Source organism: Aulonocara sp. 'chitande type north' Nkhata Bay, linkage group LG4 (assembly GCF_057382095.1).
Source record: "Aulonocara sp. 'chitande type north' Nkhata Bay isolate Kocher_YH1m ecotype deep benthic linkage group LG4, A_spYH_male_GT1.1, whole genome shotgun sequence".
Classification (NCBI taxonomy): Eukaryota; Metazoa; Chordata; class Actinopteri; order Cichliformes; family Cichlidae; genus Aulonocara; species Aulonocara sp. 'chitande type north' Nkhata Bay.
This window is the reverse complement of record NC_141347.1, coordinates 1824177-1846326: the sequence shown is the minus strand read 5'-3', so window position 1 is coordinate 1846326 and position 22150 is coordinate 1824177. Positions and strand designations below refer to the sequence as shown.

The 22150-nt window shown below is 39.5% G+C and overlaps 1 protein-coding gene across 4 annotated transcripts; it reads left to right on the top strand.

Moving 5' to 3' along the window:
• The first annotated feature begins 6175 nt into the window (after positions 1 to 6175).
• Positions 6176 to 21942, top strand: LOC147331689 (uncharacterized). 4 transcript variants are annotated; one of them, XM_086287905.1, is made up of 6 exons: positions 6176 to 6355; positions 7018 to 7090; positions 18037 to 18213; positions 18296 to 18451; positions 19475 to 19567; positions 20576 to 21942. In XM_086287905.1, exons 1-6 carry the CDS (start codon positions 6270 to 6272, stop codon positions 20891 to 20893), a joined length of 903 nt encoding a protein of 300 aa, XP_086144031.1. In that variant the 5' UTR covers positions 6176 to 6269; the 3' UTR covers positions 20894 to 21942. The 4 variants fall into 4 exon arrangements, with proteins under 4 accessions (XP_086144031.1, XP_086144028.1, XP_086144030.1 ...); XM_086287902.1 differs by having other exon boundaries at positions 6296 to 6355; positions 17153 to 18213; positions 20576 to 21941; XM_086287904.1 differs by lacking the exon at positions 19475 to 19567 and having other exon boundaries at positions 6296 to 6355; positions 17153 to 18213.
• The last annotated feature ends 208 nt before the right edge of the window (positions 21943 to 22150 follow it).

Genomic DNA, 22150 nt, shown 5'->3' with positions numbered 1-22150 from the left:
TCTTCCATACATTTCCTCAATCTTTGTTTAATTGTGCCGTTAGTTCTCTCGACTAATCCTGCACTTTGTGGATGATAAGAACAATGATGTTTTATGCTGAAGCCTAGAGCTTCAGAAACTTTACTTATTACTTCTTTTACAAAATGTGTGCCATTGTCTGATCTTATCAGAGACGGAATGCCATATGTTGGAATGAAATGGTTGCACAAACATTTTGCTACTGAGATTGCATCTGCTTTTTTCACTGGGTATATTTCTGCCACTTGGAAAATACATCTATTATCACAAGTGCATACTTGGAGGATTGAGATTCATTTAGTTCTATAAAATCCATGTGGATAGTATGGAATGGGTGTGGCGGTGTAGGGAACCGGCCTCGTTTTGGTCTTAAATTGCCTTGAGCATTGTGTTTTTGGCAAATCATGCATGTTCTAATAAACTCTTTTGCTGAACTTTCAAAATTTTTTGTATAGAATTGTTTATTGAGTATATTAACCATCCCTCCGCTTGACACATGAGTCCTCGAGTGTGTCACCATAATCCACAAGTATTGGCACAAATTTGTTTCCAAACCAACAAAATAATCAAAAAACAAAAACAAACAAAAACATACATGAGTCAGGATACAAAAAGACAAAGAAAAATGCTGCCAGAAACAGAGCAGAAGTGTGAGGGGAAACTGAGCTCACAGACAGCTGCATGTGTTCGCTTTTAATAGCATGCAGCCTCTGTTCTAAAAAAACCAATAAATAAAAAATAAAAGAAAATGTGTAACATGCTTATCAACTTAGCGGTGTCCACACATTTAATTCAGCTTCATAATCCTGCAGGTTTAGTTATTATCTTACAGGGTTTGGCTTATTAGTTGTTATTATAGATGTGCTCTGTATCTCAGTAATATTTATCTAGGATAAATGACAGGTTTTCAAGCAGGTTAAGTGCCTCTATGCACCTAATTGGTTTAGATATTGCTTTTATTTTCTTCATCTCATATTTCATTATACTGAGTTTGAGCAAACCTTTAAGCTTGATGCAGACTACTTCATAACAATTGTCCATCTCACATCATACTGGCTAAGATACTTCTTGTCAATATTAATATTATATTTTTTATTAATTATTATCATCTTTTTCTCTCTATATAATAACAATAGTATATCACAATATTTTATTAGTGTATATCACTATACTACTACTGAGCCAATTTAATAGTTAGGATCATCTTACTCGGCAAACAGATAATTTATAGTTCATCCAATCTCTACAAAATTTGCTTTTTCTCTGAACAGGTTTGTGCCTACTTTTAGACTGGTCTTCTGTTTGCCTCATCTCAGATCCAACCTTCAGATTATTATATTTTATTTGTGTGGAAATTTGGGGAAACACATATAAAACTGCACTTCAACCAATATGTAAAATTCAAAAAAAAGCAATCAGGATGATTAATAAAGCAGGATTTAGAGACCATACTAACATCATGTTTTTGAAATTAAAAATACTGAAGTTTATGGATCTTATAAAATATAAAACTGCAAAAATTATGTACAAGGCCAGATACAATATGTTACCAGGAAATATACAGAGGATGTTCTATGACAGAGAAGGAGACTATGAATTGAGGGGGAAATTGAATCTAAGGATTCTTAAAGCACGGTCAAAGGTTAAAACCTTTTGTGTCACTATTTATGGGGTAAAACTGTGGAATAGTTTTACTATAGATCTACAGCAATGCTCAGGAATTAGTAAGTTCATGAAAATACTTCGAAAACTGATTTTGGAAGAATATGATACCGATAAAGATGATCACCCATTGTATGTATAAAAATATCAAATTATATCCAAATTATATCAGTCACGGTAGCCAAGTTTATATAGGTTCTCCTCGTGTATCGTGTGGAGTATGTGATGATGGGAATTAGGTGAATTATGTGGGATCAATAAGATGTTGAGCAGGGGTAGGAATTAATAAGTATGTTCATACTTCTTCCTACTCCTTTTCAGACCAAACATTGTTACATTATGTCAGACGATTTTGTTTTATTTCATTATATATTTTTTGTTTATCTGAACACATACGTGTGTGTGTGTGTATATCTACATATATATTCGTATCTGTAAATGAAAATATATGTAGTGTGTATATATTGTTTTTTGTTTTATATGTCTGAAACAAATAAAGATACAATACAAAAAAATACAATACAATACAATCCATCAGGGACTGTGAGTGAGCTGCAGTCTCACCCACCCTCCAGGATGGAAACATTTATCTTTTCACACACTTTCCTTGGCTGAACAATGACACAGCCTTAATCTACCTTATGCATCTCTCTCTTTTTTTTTTTATAGAAAAGGTCTTCATATGAATGATTTCCTTTTATTTATTTCATACAATCTGGGCATGATGGGTCATAAATGCACTGATTTTTGCCGCCACAGCCACTATCTCTATGTGACATAAAAGGGGATTGGTTAGATGCTGTTTTGTCACATGTCCTGAGGCTGATTTCACAATTATAGTGTTTTTTGAGAATGTTACATTTGGGACTTCTACAGTTAAAACAGTTTTACAAGCTCCTGTGTCTCAAAACATTTTTTAACGGCACACCTTTCACATATATTACAACTGTTGGCTTGTCTTCTGAACCTAACAGTAGTTGTTCTACATTGTAAACCTCCGCTTCATCTGTTTCACTTCCTTCCTCTCGTGCTAGTCATTCATCACTTTCCTGTTCCTGAATTACACTCCTGCAGTCTCGAGCAAAGTGCCCGTTTTTTTCCACAATTACAGCATTTAATCTCTCTTTTGTCCCTTCTTTGTCCTGCTTTTTACTTTCTTTTGACTTTTTTCCTCATATAGCTCTTTTTGCAAAGCGGTTTTTAAAGCATTTATTGACTCTGGGTTGCATTTGCCTTGCCAGGCTGGACAAGAAATTTTATGTGGATTTCTCCACCTATTTGCACTGACTCTTCCTGCATTTTGACAGTTTTTTTCAAGCTTTTCTTCATCTGCTGTTAATTTTACTTTAGTTTTAGAATTACCCATTTTGAACTAATTACGTCAGAACTGTGACACCTTCTTTGGCATGAAAAAGTGGGAATGGGTTTTCAATAACAGGCTTCTACTCTCCCGCTATCCGAGAGAGCGGTTATTGATTTTACGTGATGAAGCACAACCCTTTTTCCACTTTAACCAATACGTGAGTGTACACAGGAAAACAGTTTGAGAAGTGGTTCGACCGCTTATTGGGTCGTAAAAACAACTCACTCCTCTATTTCAACACAAACAAAGCGCGTTTTTATAATTTTTATTGAGATTTTCCGTAGGCCTATTTCATGTAACACCTTCAACCTGTTCCGTTGCAGCCACTCCCAGAGCGACCGGAACTCGTTCCGTTACAGCTGCTACCCAGAGCAACCGGAACTTTTAATAGCGATTTCTAGAATATCGCTCTTGCCTGTTGTCTCCTAAGTCCCTTCTGGACTGAGATCTGTCGGCGCTAACCAGGTTTACACTATTTTAAAGGAAAATCTCAATATCAACGTATTTTAGCGCTTGATGGAATGCAGTGTTTCATATTCACCTTACTGTGGTGCTGCGTTTTTTGATCCGGTGCTCATCGGGTCCTGGAGCCGTGAAGGCCGAACGCTGACCGGAGATCGAATTCACGTGTCCGGGTTTTTCGTTTTACTGATCAGATTTCTTCCAGCGCAGGCGTCACGACGTCAGGACCCGATGGAGACCGTCTGTGGAAAACTAGACGTTAAAAATAACAGTCAGTTATCCGGCTACGAAGGACCAATTAAATGTCAGGGGTTTAGACATTTGTTCAAAACACAAGTAAGAGAAATGAGACAACTGCAGACCGACTCAGAGTGTAATTAGAAAACGTGCGCACGGGTGAATGCCTCTGAGAAGACACACACACCGAGCACAGGCTCGCTTGCTTTATTTATAAGGCAAAAATGGGTTACATAGTACTTCCTCTTTTTAACAGTCAGGGAAGAGGTTAAACATTAAATCAGCTTATCTGATCTTTCACACACTGGGACAAAAATACAGAAGTATATCATGCTTTATCTGACATCACAGACACTATAGGAAAAGAATGCATCATTATATCATGCTGTCAAACATCTCAGACACTGAGGTAAGGAATGCATCAGTTTTCCTTTAACAATAGACTTGGTTAGGTGATTCTTCAACAATAGGCTTGGTTATGTGAAAATATATGAACACACAAAATATAAGGCATACTTGGTTAGAATATAAGGCTTACTTGATTATATTGTATTATAGAGATTTGGTTATAATGTATAATGTAGAAAATCTCTAACAGCAGATTTCTCCTGTTTTGGGTTCCCTTCATTGGCTTCCTGTTAAATCCAGAATTGAATTCAAAATCCTGCTCCTCACATACAAGGTCTTAAAGTCTATTAGAGCACTTTTAGAGTACCATATCACCCTATTAGAGCACTTCGCTCTCGCTCTGCAGGCCTACTTGTTGTTCCTAGAGTATTTAAAAGTAGAATGGGAGGGAGAGCCTTCAGTTTTCAGGCCCCTCTTCTGTGGAAACAGCTTCCAGTTTGGATTCAGGAGACAGACACTATCTCTACTTTCAAGAAAACTTTCCTTTTTGCTAAAGCATATAGTTAGGGCTGGTATTTTAATGCCCGGCTGAGATAAAAGATACGGTCCCCACTCCAGCTCCAGTCACACTGCTTAACCCACCTGTTCCACAGAACCTGGTACAAACTTTTGGCTTGGACAACTCGTTACAACCTTCCAAGACGCTGGAGAGGTCACTCCCTATACCAGAAGTTTTTTAAGATGAGTTGAATAAAACTGTTGGTTTCCTAATGCAATGTTCTTTGGTGTTCCTTCAGCAGAGTCTCAGCTAGGGTCTAAGATTGGCTTCATGATGACCTTGCTTCATGGGAGAGCACTAAAGTGGGGACAGGCAGTATTGATAACACACCCGACACTGACTTTCAATGAATTCATCAGTAAAATAAAAATGTGTTCAAGGACTCTCATCCTTCTCCACCTCAGCTCAACCCCACCACAGTGAGTAAAAAGGACTTCAATCTGAGCTGGTCATCTCAAGCCAGTTCATTCTAAGACTGTTGATTGTTATAAAGTGTGACTGTTCGAATTATCTTTGCAATATTGTTGGGTTTCAGTACAATACAATATAAAGAACTTTAAGTTGACCGCTGTTGTGATTTGGCACTATATAAATAAAAGTGAAGTGAATTGAATTAAAAAAGTTTACAGTCATATATCTACTGATATTTCTAATGAATAGTAACTACAATAACATTAACCTATACTTTTCGATAATAAAGGTATTCTTGTTTATTAGATCTACATGACAACATGTAAACAGTACAGAAACTTAACCAAACAAAGCAGACACAACTTAACTCACATACTGATCTAAAGACAAAGGCACAACCTTTATAGTGGTTTGGCCAAACCATTTACACACAATAGGGGGGGAAAAAAAAAGAAACACCACTACTAACTAAACAAAAAATAACGTAACAAAACCAAAAATACCCCTGTTTCTGACAAGCACTTGGTTGGTACAGCTGAGCAGGCATTATTGTGTTTTTCTCAGCCCTCGGCCACGCCTTTTGCGTGAAATGAGAAACAGCCACCTCCCCAAATCGGTTACTTAAAGAAAGAGAAACATAATTATTATAACAGAATACATTTTTTAAAACCACACAATGATGGTTTGTGTGCTTAATGCAAGGTGTGCTGCAGTCTGATATTGTGGCCATGATGGAACACTTTTGTGTTTGTTGCGCACTCTTTGTTGCGCACACTACACGGAATTTCTTTTAACCCTACCATGTCATCAAAGTAGCAAAAGAGGGCAACAAATGTCTTTTTTAAAAACTGACCAATATGATTTGGTATGAAAAGCGTACTTCAGACTGAGAGTATGAGAAATAAAAATGGGGAGGAACTGACCACTGTAACAAACATGGAAAATTATTTCGTTTTAAGAATAGCATACACTCAAAAAAATGAACTCAGCCTATCTCTGCTTTTACTAAAGTAGATTTTGTTGTTTGTTCTTAATAAACTCGATTTTGCAAAAATCCTTAAAGTGTTTGTGCAAATTTAATGAAATGTTGTTACTTTTTGTTGTTACACAAAGTCATTGAACTGTGTCAACGTAACATTGTTGAGTAAATTCACAGGTTTGTCCCTCTGCACATACTGCTGCGTGCAGAGCCCGCCTAAATAAGGGCCAATGCGCATGCGCACCACCCTCTTTCTCAAGCTTGCTATTTCTTCGCCATGTGGACTGGTTCAGCCGCATTTTTGTCCAAAAATCAGGTAAGAAGTCATTTTTCTTGTAAAGCCCGTCTACATATATATGTTCACACGTCAGTTAATGTCGCAAGTGCTACTAAGAAAAGAGTACAGGCAGGGTTTTGCCCGGTAAAGGTTTGCTAACGTGGACTTGCTGCACGTGAGTTTCCAAATGATTTTGGAGGGGACTCCATTGCAATAGCAAAGCTCTGTTTTCAGCCCAAATGTAGTGTAGCGCTAGCGTCGGTATGCGTCGGTACAGGCAGCGCATTCAGTCCGGCACGCACTTTCGCGCCGAGTTTATACTCGGACGCCTGACTGCGTTGCACTTTAGCCAACAACAGTGGAGAAGCGCTCCTCGCTAGCAGACAGGTTAGGGTGTATTTTCTGTCTAATATTTCAGCTTACGTTTTGATGTAGCTTGCAGAAAGCATTTAGTAAGCTGGTGTAAGATGAACTGCATTAATGTTGTACAATGTCCATGGGATTTCTCACTCGACTTTTAATGTCAGATTACACACACATTTACACAATATGCAGTGGTGATGATGTAGATCAATAAATTCATTGTTGTAGCATACAATATTAAAAATAAAACTGATTAATATGAAACATTAACAATGTGCAAATTATTTAGTTTTTTCAGGGACAGTGTAATGAAAATGTCTTTTGTGCTTCTCCCCCAGATACGTTGATGTGGCAGTGCAAATTGTGCAAAAAAGTGGTGTCATCACGAGCTCTGTTATTAAAACACTACAGGTTAGTTCATAGTAGACAGCATTATCCATGTGCCTATTCTGATTGTGTCTGTGTTTTCAAAACATGGAATGCTCTACATAGCCACTTAAGCAGATCACATACCCAAAGAACTCTAGACAAGTCTGTGAGTTTGGCAACATTTAACTGCCATTTGTGTTCCTGCTGCAACATAGCTTCGGAGCAGGAGTATTTTTCTCACATTAACAACCATCTAAAATGTAACGAGACTGTGCATTGCATGTTTGAGGGTTGTTCTTTCAAAACAAATATCTATGGTACATTCAAGTCTCATCGAAATAGGAAACACAATCCTTATACCTTAAAAGACTTTAAAATCGGTATTGCTAACACTATTGTAGGCCAAACATCAGCTGATGACAGTACAGACACTATTGTAGAAGAGGACATAAGTGCAAATATTGATCACGATACAACTACAAGTGAGACTGAAGATTTGGCAAATGTAATAGAACTTAATTTTGCATGTAAATGACCTTTAAATTTGGTAAATATTTTTTACGATTGTTTGAAAGGCACTTCGGTTTTATTTTGAAATCCATGCTTTTATTTTGAAACAGGAAACTGGCACAAAACCGTTAAAGGGCTGTTAGTAACGTTTCTTTTAGGATATGATAAATAGTGTGCCTTAAAGTGAAAAATATGTACGTTTACTTTGCCAATTAGTACCTGGCTGACAGTGGCACAAGGTTTGTTAATGTTTTCTTTAACGGAATAAGTTACATGCAATCAAAATGTCGTTTAATAGAGTTTATGTTGTTAACCTTGACCTTGACCTTTATGTGTAGTTGTAAGTTAGTGAGGTGATACAATGAATTGAGTGATGTAAATTTGATGTATATGCTATATGTGAGCAGGAGAAATTTGTTTCCTTTGATGTTATGGTATTAATATTGCTGGTTTTGTTTTGCTCCTAGCTCTTACGGTGTCTTCACTGAATGTTTCAATAAAAACATTTCCAATAAAACCTCTGTGAAGCATCAGTATAAGAGACCATCATTCAGCCAGGGATGCTACAGTAAGAGCTTCAGCCTCACGAGTTTCACCTGACTGCCAAAGTCTATGATGAAAGAAGAGGGATTCATTGTGATGGTCTAAATGTGACACTCGCTCAAAATGGAAGCATCTCAGATATTAACTGCAGAAGCAGAAGGCTCAGATCAAATAAAAGACATCTGTCAAGCAAGCAAGGATGAGGAACTTCGCAGATCTGATCGCCCAAGAAATCCCACGGAGAAGATGCTTACATTTCAGAGAGAGGAGGCATACAAAAGGGAGAAGCGGCTCATGCACCTTTATGATCAATGGAAGATCCAGGCACGTAAGGCAAGAAATCAGCTAAAGCTAGACATTCCAGAAAGTGAAATCGCAGCTCTCATTGATATCTTAGAGAAATGCATGAATGATATTACGGACATTTATGTACAAATCAGAGATCACCTCACACCATCCAGTGAAACGAGACGTCGTGTTGATGCATGTGAGGCCGTAACAAAGGACATTATTAAAATTGCATATGAAAGAATATCAGGCATAGACGAAGACTATGATAGTGAAGCAGTCAAAGAACGCCTTCGTGAGCTCCTTAACAGAGACTATGCTCATTCCATATATGGATCCACAGTTTCACCTCCAAGTCAACACACTATAGACTCCATTGTCGCAGTAAAAAGAGCAGATGCTGCAGCAGAATTAGCAGCAAAGGAAGCAGAATATGAGTTGTTATTGGCGGAAGGAAAACAAAAGGAAAGGATCCAGCTCTTAGTAGAGCAACAGAAAAGGGATCTTGAAGCTCAAAAACATGAACTAGAAAGACTAAGGGCTGAAAAGGATATAAGAGCAGCACGAGCAAGATTGTCAATTTACAACCAAGATGTAATGCAGGAGGGCAGCTTGTGCTCTGCTAACAGCAAACTAAGGAACCAGGAACATATGCACCCACATCAAGCTGTGTCTCTGGCTCCAGTTCAGCATCTCATAAGATTTCCAGCTTCACCTCCACAGACAGATGTGTCCCACTTAGCTCAAGCAGTACAAGATAGCATAGCCATGAACAGACTTCCAATGCCAGAGCCACCTGTATTCACCGGCGACCCAATCCAGTTCATTGAATGGAAATCTTCATTCATATCCCTCATAGATAAAAGGAACATATGTTCAGCTGACAAACTGCATTACTTGAGAAGATATGTGGGAGGTCCTGCACGAAAGACACTTGATGGTATCTTTTACAGGGAGGATGATGAAGCGTATAAGGATGCATGGGATCGCCTTAATAGCAGGTACGGTCAACCATTCGTCTTGCAGAGAGCTTTCAGAGAAAAACTAGCTAGCTGGCCAAAGATCCACTCAAAGGATGCAGAACAACTCAGAGCATTCGCCGACTTCCTACATGCATGTCAGCAAGCCATGCCTCATATTAAAGGGCTGGACATTCTGAATGACTGTGAAGAGAACCAAAAGCTGGTCCAAAAGTTACCTGAGTGGGCAGCTTCAAGGTGGAACCGCAAGGTGACCCAGTTTATGAAGGACAGACAGGAATTTCCAGCCTTTCAGGACTTTGTCAACTTCATGTCATTAGAAGCAGAGATTGCCTGTAACCCAGTAACTTCCCTCCATGCATTACGTTTATCAGACTTACCTGCAGAGAAACATCATCTGAAAGAAAGGAAAAATAAATCTACTGTTCTCCATACACAGACACTTACAGAGAATGAGAAGAATGTACCATCCAAGACAAGCTTAAAGCCCCCTTGTACATTCTGTCATGATAACAAACACCGCCTACATAGTTGTCCAGAGTTTAAAGGAACGCCTCTGGAAGAGAAAAGAAAGTATGTAAGGGAAAACAAACTCTGCTATGGTTGTCTGAAACCAGGCCATAATGTTAAAGACTGCCGCCACAGACACTTATGTGATATCTGTAAGGGACGACACCCAACTTGCCTTCATGACGACAGATATTCCAACATGAATGCTGTGTTAGCCTCTAATCAGAATACAGACGAAGCAGTTACGACATTGTCTCTCAATACAGAGACTGAGCACACATCTACGACTACATCCATGATTTTGCCAGTCTGGGTTTCCTCTTCCAACAACCCAGGAATAGAAAGGCTTGTCTATGCTCTGCTTGACACCCAGAGTGACACTGCGTTTATTGATGAAGATGTTAGTCGTAGCTTGACAACCAAGACCTATCCTGTAAGGCTAAAGCTAACCACCATGATCGGAAAGGACACAGTAACACACAGTGAAAGAGTCTCAGGTCTCAGAGTGCGTGGCTATACCTCCACAAATCACATTGATCTCCCTCCTGCCTATACCAAAGACTGCATACCAGTGAATCGAAGGCACATTCCTACCAGTGAAACGGCGAGGCATTGGAATCATCTCAAAGCAATAGCAGATGATATTCCACCACATTTAGACTGTGAAGTTGGTCTTCTAATAGGTTATAACTGCTCACAGGCACTAGCACCAAGACAGGTCATCCTAGGAAGAGATAATGAACCTTATGCAGTCCGCACAGACCTAGGATGGAGCATCATAGGCTGCTCACCACCTCACCTTGAATCTCCTCCTGTCGCCAACATATGCCATAGAGTAACTGTCAAAGAGCTTCCTCCAGTGACGCCATCCGATGCCATTAAAGTACTTGAGTCTGACTTTAAGGACATCAGCAAGGACAGCAGAACAGTGTCTCAAGATGACATCCTCTTCCTCAATATGCTAAAGGAAAGCATTTACATGAACGCCCATGGTCACTATGAGATGCCTCTCCCTTTTAAAGAGAGACCCTACCTTCCCAACAACAAGCAGTTAGCTATCATCCGGCTCAACCATCTCAAACGAAAGCTGCTGAACAACAAGAACTACAAGACTCACTACGTAAAGTTTTTGAATGAGGTAATTAAAAACAATGATGCTGAAGAAGTTCTCTGTGAAGAGAAGGAAGGTGAAACATGGTATATTCCACACCACGGAGTTTATCATTCCAAAAAACCAGAGAAGCTCAGAGTGGTTTTTGATTGCTCGGCTAAGTACAAGGGAACTTGCCTAAATGATCATCTCCTGTCGGGCCCAGATTTGACAAATACTCTAACTGGTGTTCTTATCAGATTTCGACAGAACCATGTTGCTCTGATGTGCGACATCGAAAGGATGTTTCATCAGTTTCATGTGCGCGAAGCGGATAGAGACTACCTACGTTTCCTGTGGTGGAAGGATGGGAACTTCAGTGTGGAGCCACAGGAATTCCGTATGAAAGTTCACCTTTTCGGTGCTGCATCTTCACCGGGATGTGCCAACTATGGGTTGAAACATCTCGCTAAGGAGAACGAGAGCCTGTTTCCTCTGGGCTCCCAATTCATTATGAGGGACTTCTATGTGGATGATGGTGTCACAAGCATAGCAGATGTAGATGAGGCTATTCAGCTTGCAAAAGAAGCCCAAAGGCTCTGTGCTATGGGTGGTCTGCGACTACACAAATTTGTGTGTAACAATGCGAAGGTGCTTGAGAGTATAGCACCATCTGAGCGTGCCACTGAAGTAAAGGCTCTTGATCTTGCCTTTAGTGATTCATCGCTGGAAAGAGCCTTAGGAATCCACTGGCACATTGAGTCAGACAGTTTCAGGTTTCATGCCCGTTTGAAGGACCAACCAGAAACCAGGCGTGGTATACTATCCACTGTTGCCTCTCTTTATGACCCACTTGGGCTTATTGCTCCTTTCCTGCTAACTGGGAAAAGGGTTCTTCAAGAAATGTGTAGGCATGGTACAGGTTGGGATGACCCACTCATCAGTAAACTGCAACCAGTCTGGAGATCCTGGAAGAGTGATCTGGCAAATTTGGATAAAATCACCATACCCCGATGCTATGTACCAGCTGACTTTGGAAAGGTCACAAAGAGAGAGCTACATCACTTCTCTGATGCAAGCACGTATGGTTATGGCCAGTGCTCATATTTGAGACATGTGAATGGAAATGGAACTGTTCATTGTGCTCTGATTATGGCAAAGTCCAGAGTTGCTCCAATCAAAGCTGTGACCATCCCCAGGTTAGAACTGACTGCTGCTGTTGTATCAGTTGCAGCAAGCAATACTCTAAAGGAAGAACTGGGAATTTCAGGGATTGATGAATACTTCTGGACAGACTCCAAGGTTGTACTGGGGTACATTAACAACGAGTCACGTCGCTTCCACACATTTGTATCAAATAGGATTCAGAAAATACATCTCAGTACAACTCCTCAGCAGTGGCGATATGTTTCTACTGACAAGAATCCTGCAGACCTTGCTTCGAGAGGTTCTAGTGCAAGCAAGCTTCTGACATCGAACTGGTTTACTGGACCCAAGTTCTTATGGGAGAAAGAGGTATCACCAGAGGTAGAGGTAATCCCAGAAATCCCAGTTGGGGACCCTGAAGTTAAAAGGGTTCAAGCACTAAATTTGGAGTCTGCAGAACAAGTGACTCTTTCAGACCGCTTGTCAAAGTTTTCTTCATGGTGTAAGGTCAAACAAGCTGTTGCGCGACTTCTTCGCCGAACCAAGAGTGACAAGTCAACAAGCCACAGCACAGTTCAGGAGCGAGAGGATGCACAGCGCATCATTATAAGAGATTTACAGAAACGAGTGTATCGAGATGAGATCCAGCTACTTAGTAATGGCTTACAACTTTCACGGCAGAGTAAACTGTTTCGATTGGATGCCTTTCTTGACAAAGATGGAATCCTCAAGGTGGGAGGAAGACTGAAAAATGCATCTCTCCCTGCCTCTCAGAAACATCCAATGATCATTCCAAAGGACCACCACATAACGAGGATGATAATAGCTCATCATCATGAACAGGTTAAACACCAAGGAAGGGGTATAACCCTCAACGAGATCAGATCAAATGGATACTGGATCCCAGGAATGAACAGAGCTGTTGCATCTTATGTGCATCAGTGTGTCAAATGCAGGAAACTCAGGGGATCAGTGGAAGAGCAACGAATGGCAGACCTGCCATCTGAGCGGGTGGATCCATCTCCACCTTTCACTTATTGCGGAATGGACTGTTTTGGGCCATTTTTTACAAAGCAAGGGCGTAAGGTGAATAAGCGTTATGGTCTGCTTTTCGCATGCCTTTGTTGTAGAGCAATTCACATTGAAATGGTGAATGATATGTCAGCAGATGCTTTCATTAATGGCCTCCGATGTTTTGTCTCCATAAGAGGAGCAGTACGACAAATAAGATGTGACCAAGGAAGCAATTTTGTTGGAGCTAAGAATGAAATGTATAATGCGCTGAAACAGATGGATGTCAATCATCTGACTGCATTCTTGGCTGAGAGGCAGTGCGACTTCATTATGAATGCTCCCCATTCAAGCCATGTTGGAGGTGTCTGGGAGAGACAGATCAGAACAGTAAGAAATGTACTTCGGTCCACTCTTTCACTCTCACCTGGAAGATTAGATGATGCCTGTTTGAGGACATTGTTTTACGAAGCAATGTCTATTGTGAACAGCCGTCCACTCACTGTGGATAACCTGAATGATCCAAATGGTCCAGAACCGCTGACTCCTAATCACCTACTCACTGTGAAACCGACTGGAGCCTTACCGCCTCCTGGGACGTTCATCAGAGAAGACATGTATGCTCGTAAAAGATGGCGCCATATCCAGTATCTAGCAGAGCAATTCTGGAACCGCTGGAGAAGAGAGTATCTCTCTAATATTGCCACTAGACAACGTTGGCATATTTCTAGAAGGAATCTGAAAGCTGGTGACATAGTCATCGAAAGGATGGATGATCTGCCACGGAACGAGTGGAGATTAGCCAGAGTTGAAGAAACAGTCGCTGATAAAGATGGGCTTGTGAGGAAAGTTAAGATTCGTCTTGGAGACCAGAAAATGAAAAGGGAGGGTCAATGTTCTGGCAAGCCATCTATAGTTGAACGGCCCATTCAGAAACTGATCTTGCTTTAAGAGGCTGTCTAAGACAATGACTATATCCTTTATTGTATGAAGACTTGTGGACATTACCTGCAGGCTCATGCATGGATAATTCTTTGTTTTCGTTATGTAAAAGGCCTTGTGGTTCAGGTCATTTGTTTTTAAAAATCATTTGTGTTATGGTTCTCCCTTTTGTTAAAACACTCATGATTTGGTGGGAGTGTAAATGACCTTTAAATTTGGTAAATATTTTTTACGATTGTTTGAAAGGCACTTCGGTTTTATTTTGAAATCCATGCTTTTATTTTGAAACAGGAAACTGGCACAAAACCGTTAAAGGGCTGTTAGTAACGTTTCTTTTAGGATATGATAAATAGTGTGCCTTAAAGTGAAAAATATGTACGTTTACTTTGCCAATTAGTACCTGGCTGACAGTGGCACAAGGTTTGTTAATGTTTTCTTTAACGGAATAAGTTACATGCAATCAAAATGTCGTTTAATAGAGTTTATGTTGTTAACCTTGACCTTGACCTTTATGTGTAGTTGTAAGTTAGTGAGGTGATACAATGAATTGAGTGATGTAAATTTGATGTATATGCTATATGTGAGCAGGAGAAATTTGTTTCCTTTGATGTTATGGTATTAATATTGCTGGTTTTGTTTTGCTCCTAGCTCTTACGGTGTCTTCACTGAATGTTTCAATAAAAACATTTCCAATAAAACCTCTGTGAAGCATCAGTATAAGAGACCATCATTCAGCCAGGGATGCTACACTTTTACTTAAGTTGGAAAACTATTTTCATGTTCCCAGCATAGCAATTGACGAGTTGCTTTCAGAATTGCACTACCTGATAAGCTGTGCATCAGTGCCTTTGACAAATCAAGTAATTGTAGACATACTCAAGAATCATAACCTTTGTCTAGACCAGCCTGTTATTGAAGAACTGACAAAGGCAGTTTCTTTTAACCCTTTGTTAAAAGCCATAGAAAAGGACGGCACACTTGCCACTGCCTTCAAACGCAGACAGTATTACAGAAAACATTTTGAAGTAATTGATCCAATTGAATACATTCTCGACTCCCAAAGCAAGAGGACCTTTCAGTATATTCCTATTCTAAAATCATTACAGCAGATATTTAAACAAGAAAACATACTGAACAAATTTGTCACTAGCCACAATCAGAATCCTTTTGTAAATAAGGAAAAGTATACATCATATAAAGATGGTCTACATTTTCAAAATAATGAGTTTTTCTCAGGCGGTGAACTAAGAATCTCTATTTGTCTTTATGTTGATGATTTCGAAATTTGCAATCCATTGGGGACATCACGGAAAAAGCATAAACTTTGCTCAGTTTACTGGATTTTAGGTAACTTGCCACCAGGTAGTCATTCATCCCTCTCTTCTATTTATTTGGCTCTCTTGTGCAAAAGTGAGGACCTTAGGACCTTTGGCTATTCAAAAATATTTGAGCCACTTTTGCAAGACCTTGTCATTTTAGAGCAGCAGGGAGTGTTCATTGACAATTTAGGGGTCAACTTTAAAGGCACTGTCCAATATGTAGTGGCAGACAGCCTCGGAGCTCATGGATTGGCCGGTTTTGTGGAAAGTTTTTCTGGAGATTACTTTTGCAGGTTTTGTACTGCTACACGCTCAGAAATTGAATCAAAAGCTACAAATAGTGACTTTTCTCTGAGAACTGAGGAGCTCCATCGTGTACACATAGCAACTGCACGTGAGACAGGGGTAGCTTGTTGTGGTGTGAAAAGCTCGTGTGTCTTAGCAGACAGTCTGTCTTTCTTCAAGGTCACTACAGGATTCCCCCCTGATCTTGCACATGACCTTTTTGAAGGTATTGTGCCTTTTGAGATAGCTGAGTGCCTTCGAATACTAATAGGCAAGAAGTACATCACTTTTGAAAATCTAAATAGACTTGTTCAGTCATTTCCCTACAAAGGAGGGGATCAGACTAATCGCCCTCAGAAATTGCCTCACAATTTTCTTAGTAAAAAAACTGTTGGTGGCAATGCACATGAAAATTGGTGTTTACTAAGACTTCTGCCACTTATTATTGGACAACACATACCTGAAAACGAACCAGCTTGGGAACTTCTACTAGATTTGAAGGATATTGTTGAGCTTGTTGTGTGTCCTGTTCATAACAGTGACTCAGTTGCATACCTGGAGAGTAAGATTTTAGACCACCATCAAAGGTACAAAGAAGTATGCCCAGATAGAAGACCATTGCCAAAACATCACTTTCTGGCTCATTATCCCTCAATAATTCGCCATTTTGGTCCACTTGCCTTATTATGGACAATCAGATTCGAGGCAAAGCACACATTTTTTAAAAAAGTTGCTAGACACACAAACTGCTTCAAAAACATAACCCTGTCTTTGTCAACCAAACACCAGCTCATGATTGGCCATTACATGCATTCATCAGGCTGTAGCAAAGCCACTTTTGAGGTTTCACGAGTCTCGGCAGTCCCAGTAGAACTTCTCAAACGTGAAATTGCACATTGTCTTGCTGAAAAGTACCCTGACACAGCTGTAGTTAGCCTTGCCCAGAGTGTGTCTGTTGCAGGCATCTACTACAGGAAGGGCATGTTAATAGTACATGGATCACTGGGGGGTCTGCCAGAGTTTGCTGAAATCCTGCAGATGTGTATTTTGGCAGATTCGTTGGTGTTTATAGTAAAAAAACTGAGCTCGTGGTACACTGAACACTATGGATCCTTCAAAATTGACCCATCTCCAAAGGAAATTTCTCTTGTTGCACGTGAGGATCTGGTGGATTGTTATCCACTTTGTGACTACCAAGTCGGAGCTTCTCGCATGGTTACATTAAAGAGATACATACACTGTTCAGGTAATTTTAATGTCCATGTTGCCGATTTAATTTTTGTGCTGTATAGCAGTTCTTCTCAAAGTTTGGTTCTTAAAAATAGTTGGACCAGAACTTAAATCTACTCGGATATGTTTCAAGCCTTGTAAAAATACTAGAAAAAAAATTGTGCTGCAAAATTCTGAATACCACTAAAAAAATGTAACATGTACTGAAGTTTGGGAACCACCTGCTCATGTTCTTGCACTTATTTTTTAGAGTAACAGTTGGAGATTGGGACATCAGAAATGACAGCCCCAACAAAGCTTCTGATAATCCTGGGGGAGAACAACGCACTCAAGTTAACCCTTCCTTTGGGGATACCAAAGAATGTTAACGAGCTCAAAGCGGAGATTGAAAATCAGTGCGGAGTTTCTGAACAGTTCAGATTGCAGTACATGGACACAGATTTTAATCAGTTCCTTAACATGACATCCACATTTGATCTAAAAGACATGGACAAAATAAAAGTGATTAAAACAGGTGTTCCAGAAACATCCACTGGTAGTAATGAAAGCAGTGTGTCCTCATTTAACTTGGGTAGCCCCTGCTCTGGCCACAACCCTGATCATGACACAGATATACTGTCATCGCCAGAATCCAGGTCATCAAGCTCCTCGAGCTCAGCAAACTCCACGCTGCGATCAGAAGCCTGGCCACTGGACTTTCGCATACCTGAGTTTAGCTTCGATGTAGAGCTGCAATTGACAAAAGGCAACCAGGAATTCCAAGCCAATGGAACACTTTTAACCCTAAAACCAAAGCTCAAGTCTGACATTTTAGAGAGCTTGTCTTCAGAAATTATGAAGTACAAAGCTTACCCTTCAGACAGCAGTCTTAGTGATGTTTGCCAAGCTTTGGTTGTAAAGCATCCATGCTTGAAAGAGAAGGGTTCAGAAACTGGATTTTCTGCATGGAAGATCAGTTTGAAGTATAAAATGTCAAACTATCGTGGAAAACTGAAGAACTTAGGGTGTAGTGAGTTGGTCATCAATTCTCTCAAAAGAAGAGGGAACAGTAATGTGCATCCCAACCAAGTCAAGAAACCCAGGAGAGCGGAGGTGAATTTCTGCCCTGATTATCCAGCTGGAGAAACCCGAGAGAGTCAGGAAGAAGAAAGGTTGGTGCTGCTTTCAGAGTTCAAGAAGAAGAACAACAATGAAACCATCAAAGCAAAAATGGCCCAAACCTTTCCTCACCGGAGGCAAGAAATTCTTCAGGACATGCCCTTCGTAGCTGACTTTAAAAGCCGATGGCCAGCTCTTTTTTCTCCACGTGAGGTAACTGAATCAGTTGATCTGCAAATGCACTCCACATGCAATATTTTAAACCCATCACGCTAAACATTTGTTTATTTTACAGATAAATGCTGAATTCCAGCGCATCACTACGATCCCGCTAACATCCACATTTATGGCACAGCTGGACAACAACACAACCAAACTGACCAAAGTCTTCAGAAACAAGGGAGGAACATCTGGACGCAAGATCACAGAAATCATGGCTGCAATTGATGAGGTTTGGAATTAATTTTTTTCAATGCTTCATTCCCTCTTTTAATACATATGATTTTGTTGTCTCCTTCTATTGTAAGGTAAAGTTTAATGTTGGTATTATGGGATTGTTTATTCTTTGTCCTTTTCATGATAGTGTTGTCACAGTAATAAAGTTTTAAGTTGATTTGGATACTTTATAAAAAAAATTGCCAGAATTAAAAGCTGTTTTTACAGGACAGTAGCGTTTCCAAAACGGGATTTGCCGCGGCTCCCTGGGGAGAATTTTGGCATTTACAGTAGAAAAGCTGAAGCTAGAATAAACTGCCATCAGGCACCTTTCAAACCAAGACGGGATAAAGGGAGGTCTCTGAGCTTAGTACTACAACTGTTTTTTCATTTGTCCTTGCAAAACCTCCTGTTCAAGTCCTCCAAACACACCCACGTCACCCCGCTTCTCTTCCAGCGTCACTGGCTGCTGGTCAACTTCAAGGTTCATTTCAAGATCCTGGTTCTGGTCCTTAGGGCCTTACATGGACAAGCACCATCATACAATGGAGATCTTCTCAGTCCCAACACCCCCAGCAGGTCCCTGAGGTCCAGTGATCAAAGCCTGGTAGTGCACAACAGTCTAAAGACCAAAAGTGACAGATCATTGCTGCTGTGGCCCCCAAACTCTGGAACTCTCCTCCTAAGCCTTAGATCAGTGGACTCAGTGGTTTACTTTAAAAAAAAAAAATCCTCTGTTCAGGCTGGCTTTGGTGTGACCTCTTGTTCATCCTCTTCCTCACTGGATTCTTCATGCTGCTGTTTTTGGTCGGGTTTCTGGTTTTTTTGGGATCCTGTGGTTACCTTTTTTTGCTCGTCACATTTTTTCAAATGATAATGTTCCTTCTTTCCTTAATTTTTTTTATTTTAAATTTTGTTGTTCTTCTGTAGTGTGTCATGGACTTTTCTTCTCAAAGCATTATATACATTTATTTTGCTGAAGTTAACTGAAAATGTCTTTAAAGTTCAGCTAAGTAAAATTTGCTTTTATGTTTTACAGAACGACACAGTTGCAATGAGAAGAGTGTGTACGCTGAAAGGACTTGCAGTCTACCTCAATGAAGATCCGAACAGCTTGATCAAAGAATATCAGGCAAGTAATCAAATAGAAACAATTTCCAGTAATAAAAATTTAACTGACGGTAATTTTTCCTCACACACATTCATTAGATTATAACAAAAAGTTAAAATTAGAACATTATTGGAGATATAAAAGCACAAGCTTATGCGGGAGTGACCCTTGCCATTACAGTTGGGGTGTAATGTGGGCTGAGTGTACTGTCTTTCTGCTTTGTTGTTCTGCCGTGTAATCTAGATGATGGACCAACACCTCTCATCTCGCTCTGAGCTGTCTACTGTTTTGCAGCTTAAAGGGATATTCCACCCCAAAGTGAAAATTGGTCTATTACCATATTACCCAGAGTAAGATAAGTGAGAAAAAATAATTTTGTAACCAGTGCAATAATTCTCCTGATCCGGCAGCAGTCTATTTGCTTTTGCCTAGCATTTAAAAAATGGAGTGAATGGGAACTATAAGCATTTTGGTTGCAAATGACTCTTTAATGGTACGAATTATTCCTGGTGAGCTCAATAATCATGTCGACTTTAAATGAAAAGTAATAAGTAACTTGAAGGATTTGGAGGAGTAGATTTAGACTTGGGAATACATTATGGTTACCACATACAACACTGTAAGCCGCCGCTGCATGGTGCATGGATATTCGAATATGTGTTTATTTATGGAAACCAGAGGCTTTTTCAACCACTGTTGTTGTATCCAAGTGCTATGCCATGGCGGGTTACAGGGTGCTTTGGCGTAACCGTAATGTAGGCCCAAGTCTAAATCGCCTCCTCCTGCAAATCCGTCGTGTTACTTTTTACTTTTCATTTGCAGTCGACATGATTATTGAGCTCACCAGGAACAATGGGTATAAGATCAGAAATGTACTGTGCTGGTTACAAAATGCTTTTTTCTCACTTATCTAACTCTTGGCAATTTATGGTAATAGACAAATTTCCACTTTGGGTGGAATATCCCTTTAATTGATATGAAACCCTGCAACTTGTATTATTATGTTTATTTACTTGTTAATTTTTTTAGGATGTGGACTTCCATGAGGCCGAAAGTGAAATGGAGAAGACGCTCATTGGCATCTACGTCATCAAACCAGAAGGAGAGCGTGACCTTGACCCGGCAGAAGACATTGGTATCATAATTGAGGGTGTCGCTGTGCTCAGAGATCTTCCTGATGTTGCCACTGCTGTTGTGTTGTTGTTCGGCCTGATCTACACTTTAAACATGAGCTACCCATCCAACCTCAGGTACACTTTTGAGTTTTTTCAGAAAGTACTGATGGGACTTGATGCTAAGAAGCTATCAAACAAAGTTCAAGTGCTCAGAAACAAACTCCTTGAATAAAGAGGAGGAAGCGGGAGGCCCTTATTGCTTAACTTAGTTTGAATGCTTTACGTTCAGGTATAGTTAAGTTGTTCATAAACACTTTTTTTCATTGTCAGTACTGTTTCTTGGGAACATTCACCAGTTTTAGAGAACAATAATGTTCATTTGCATTTTAGCAAAATACTGTTACTTAAAAAATTGGTGTTGCACTTCTTCTACTGCTACTTGACAACATACAGAAAATGACAGACATTTTAAAAAGTTCTAGCGGTTAGGCCGCTGTGATTTGATATTTCAAAGAATGTGACATTTGGCAGCTGTCTGCAACTTGGGATGTAACCATAACTTGAAAAACTGAGTAGCACTGTTTTACAGTACAGTTTTTGAACAAAACAGCCAATTTTCACTGTTTTAAATGAGTTTAGTTTGCTCTTTCATGCTTATCAGTGTTTGAAAATAATTCCTGAAACGTCCTGTAAAATGTAGGATTTTTTTGATAATTTGGATGCTTTCTGGACCAGTTGAAAGACAAGTTGGTTAGCACTTCACTGATCTTTGAAGTAAAATATTGTTTTATGCACAAAGTATTTAGTTAAAGTTGTAACAAGTTGTCTGCATTGATTGCACTTTGTGTTAAGCTACGGCTCTACAGTCTTTTCGGTCTGTCAACAAGTATTTAATATGCACTGAATGTGCTTAGTAAAGACAGGACTTTGTTGGATCATTTTTTCAAATCATTTTAGTTTGACGACAAGTTGGTTAGCACTTTATACTGATCTACATTTTCTGCACAAAATATTCACTTGGAATTTGTAACAAGTTGCATTGATTGCACTTTGTGTTAAGCTGTTGTGCTTGGAAAAAAGTATTTTATATGCACTGAATGTGCTTATTAAAGGCAGGATTGTGTTTGATAATTTGGGTGCTGTCTTCATTTCTTCCTAAAAGATCTCCCTAAGATTTACTTAAAAATGTTATGTCAAGTGGTTCCACATAACTGCTTTAAGTAACTTTTAAGAAACTTTGCTATTTTGTATGGAAGTAACCAGTGTAAATGATTTATTTGTAATTGTATTGAATAGAAATTACTTAACAATTTTATATAATTCAAAAGTAACAAAGTTATGTAGCAGCTACATAACAGTTTTACAAAGATACTACCTAACCAGGTTATGTCCTTCTAAAGCAGAAAAGTTATGTACCAGCTAAGTAACAGTATTACAAAGATATTGCCTAAACAGGTTATGTAGGCTTAAAGCAACAAAGATAAGTATC

What these genes read in the sequence shown, in the direction of transcription:
- LOC147331689 (XM_086287902.1), top strand. Translation starts at nt 17,182, where the DNA reads ATGACAGCCCCAACAAAGCTTCTGATAATCCTGGGGGAGAACAACGCA. An exon ending in CTCTTTTTTCTCCACGTGAG is followed by an intron (nt 18,214 to 18,295) that starts GTAACTGAATCA and finishes TTTATTTTACAG; the next exon opens with ATAAATGCTGAATTCCAGCG. An exon ending in GCTTGATCAAAGAATATCAG is followed by an intron (nt 19,568 to 20,575) that starts GCAAGTAATCAA and finishes TAATTTTTTTAG; the next exon opens with GATGTGGACTTCCATGAGGC.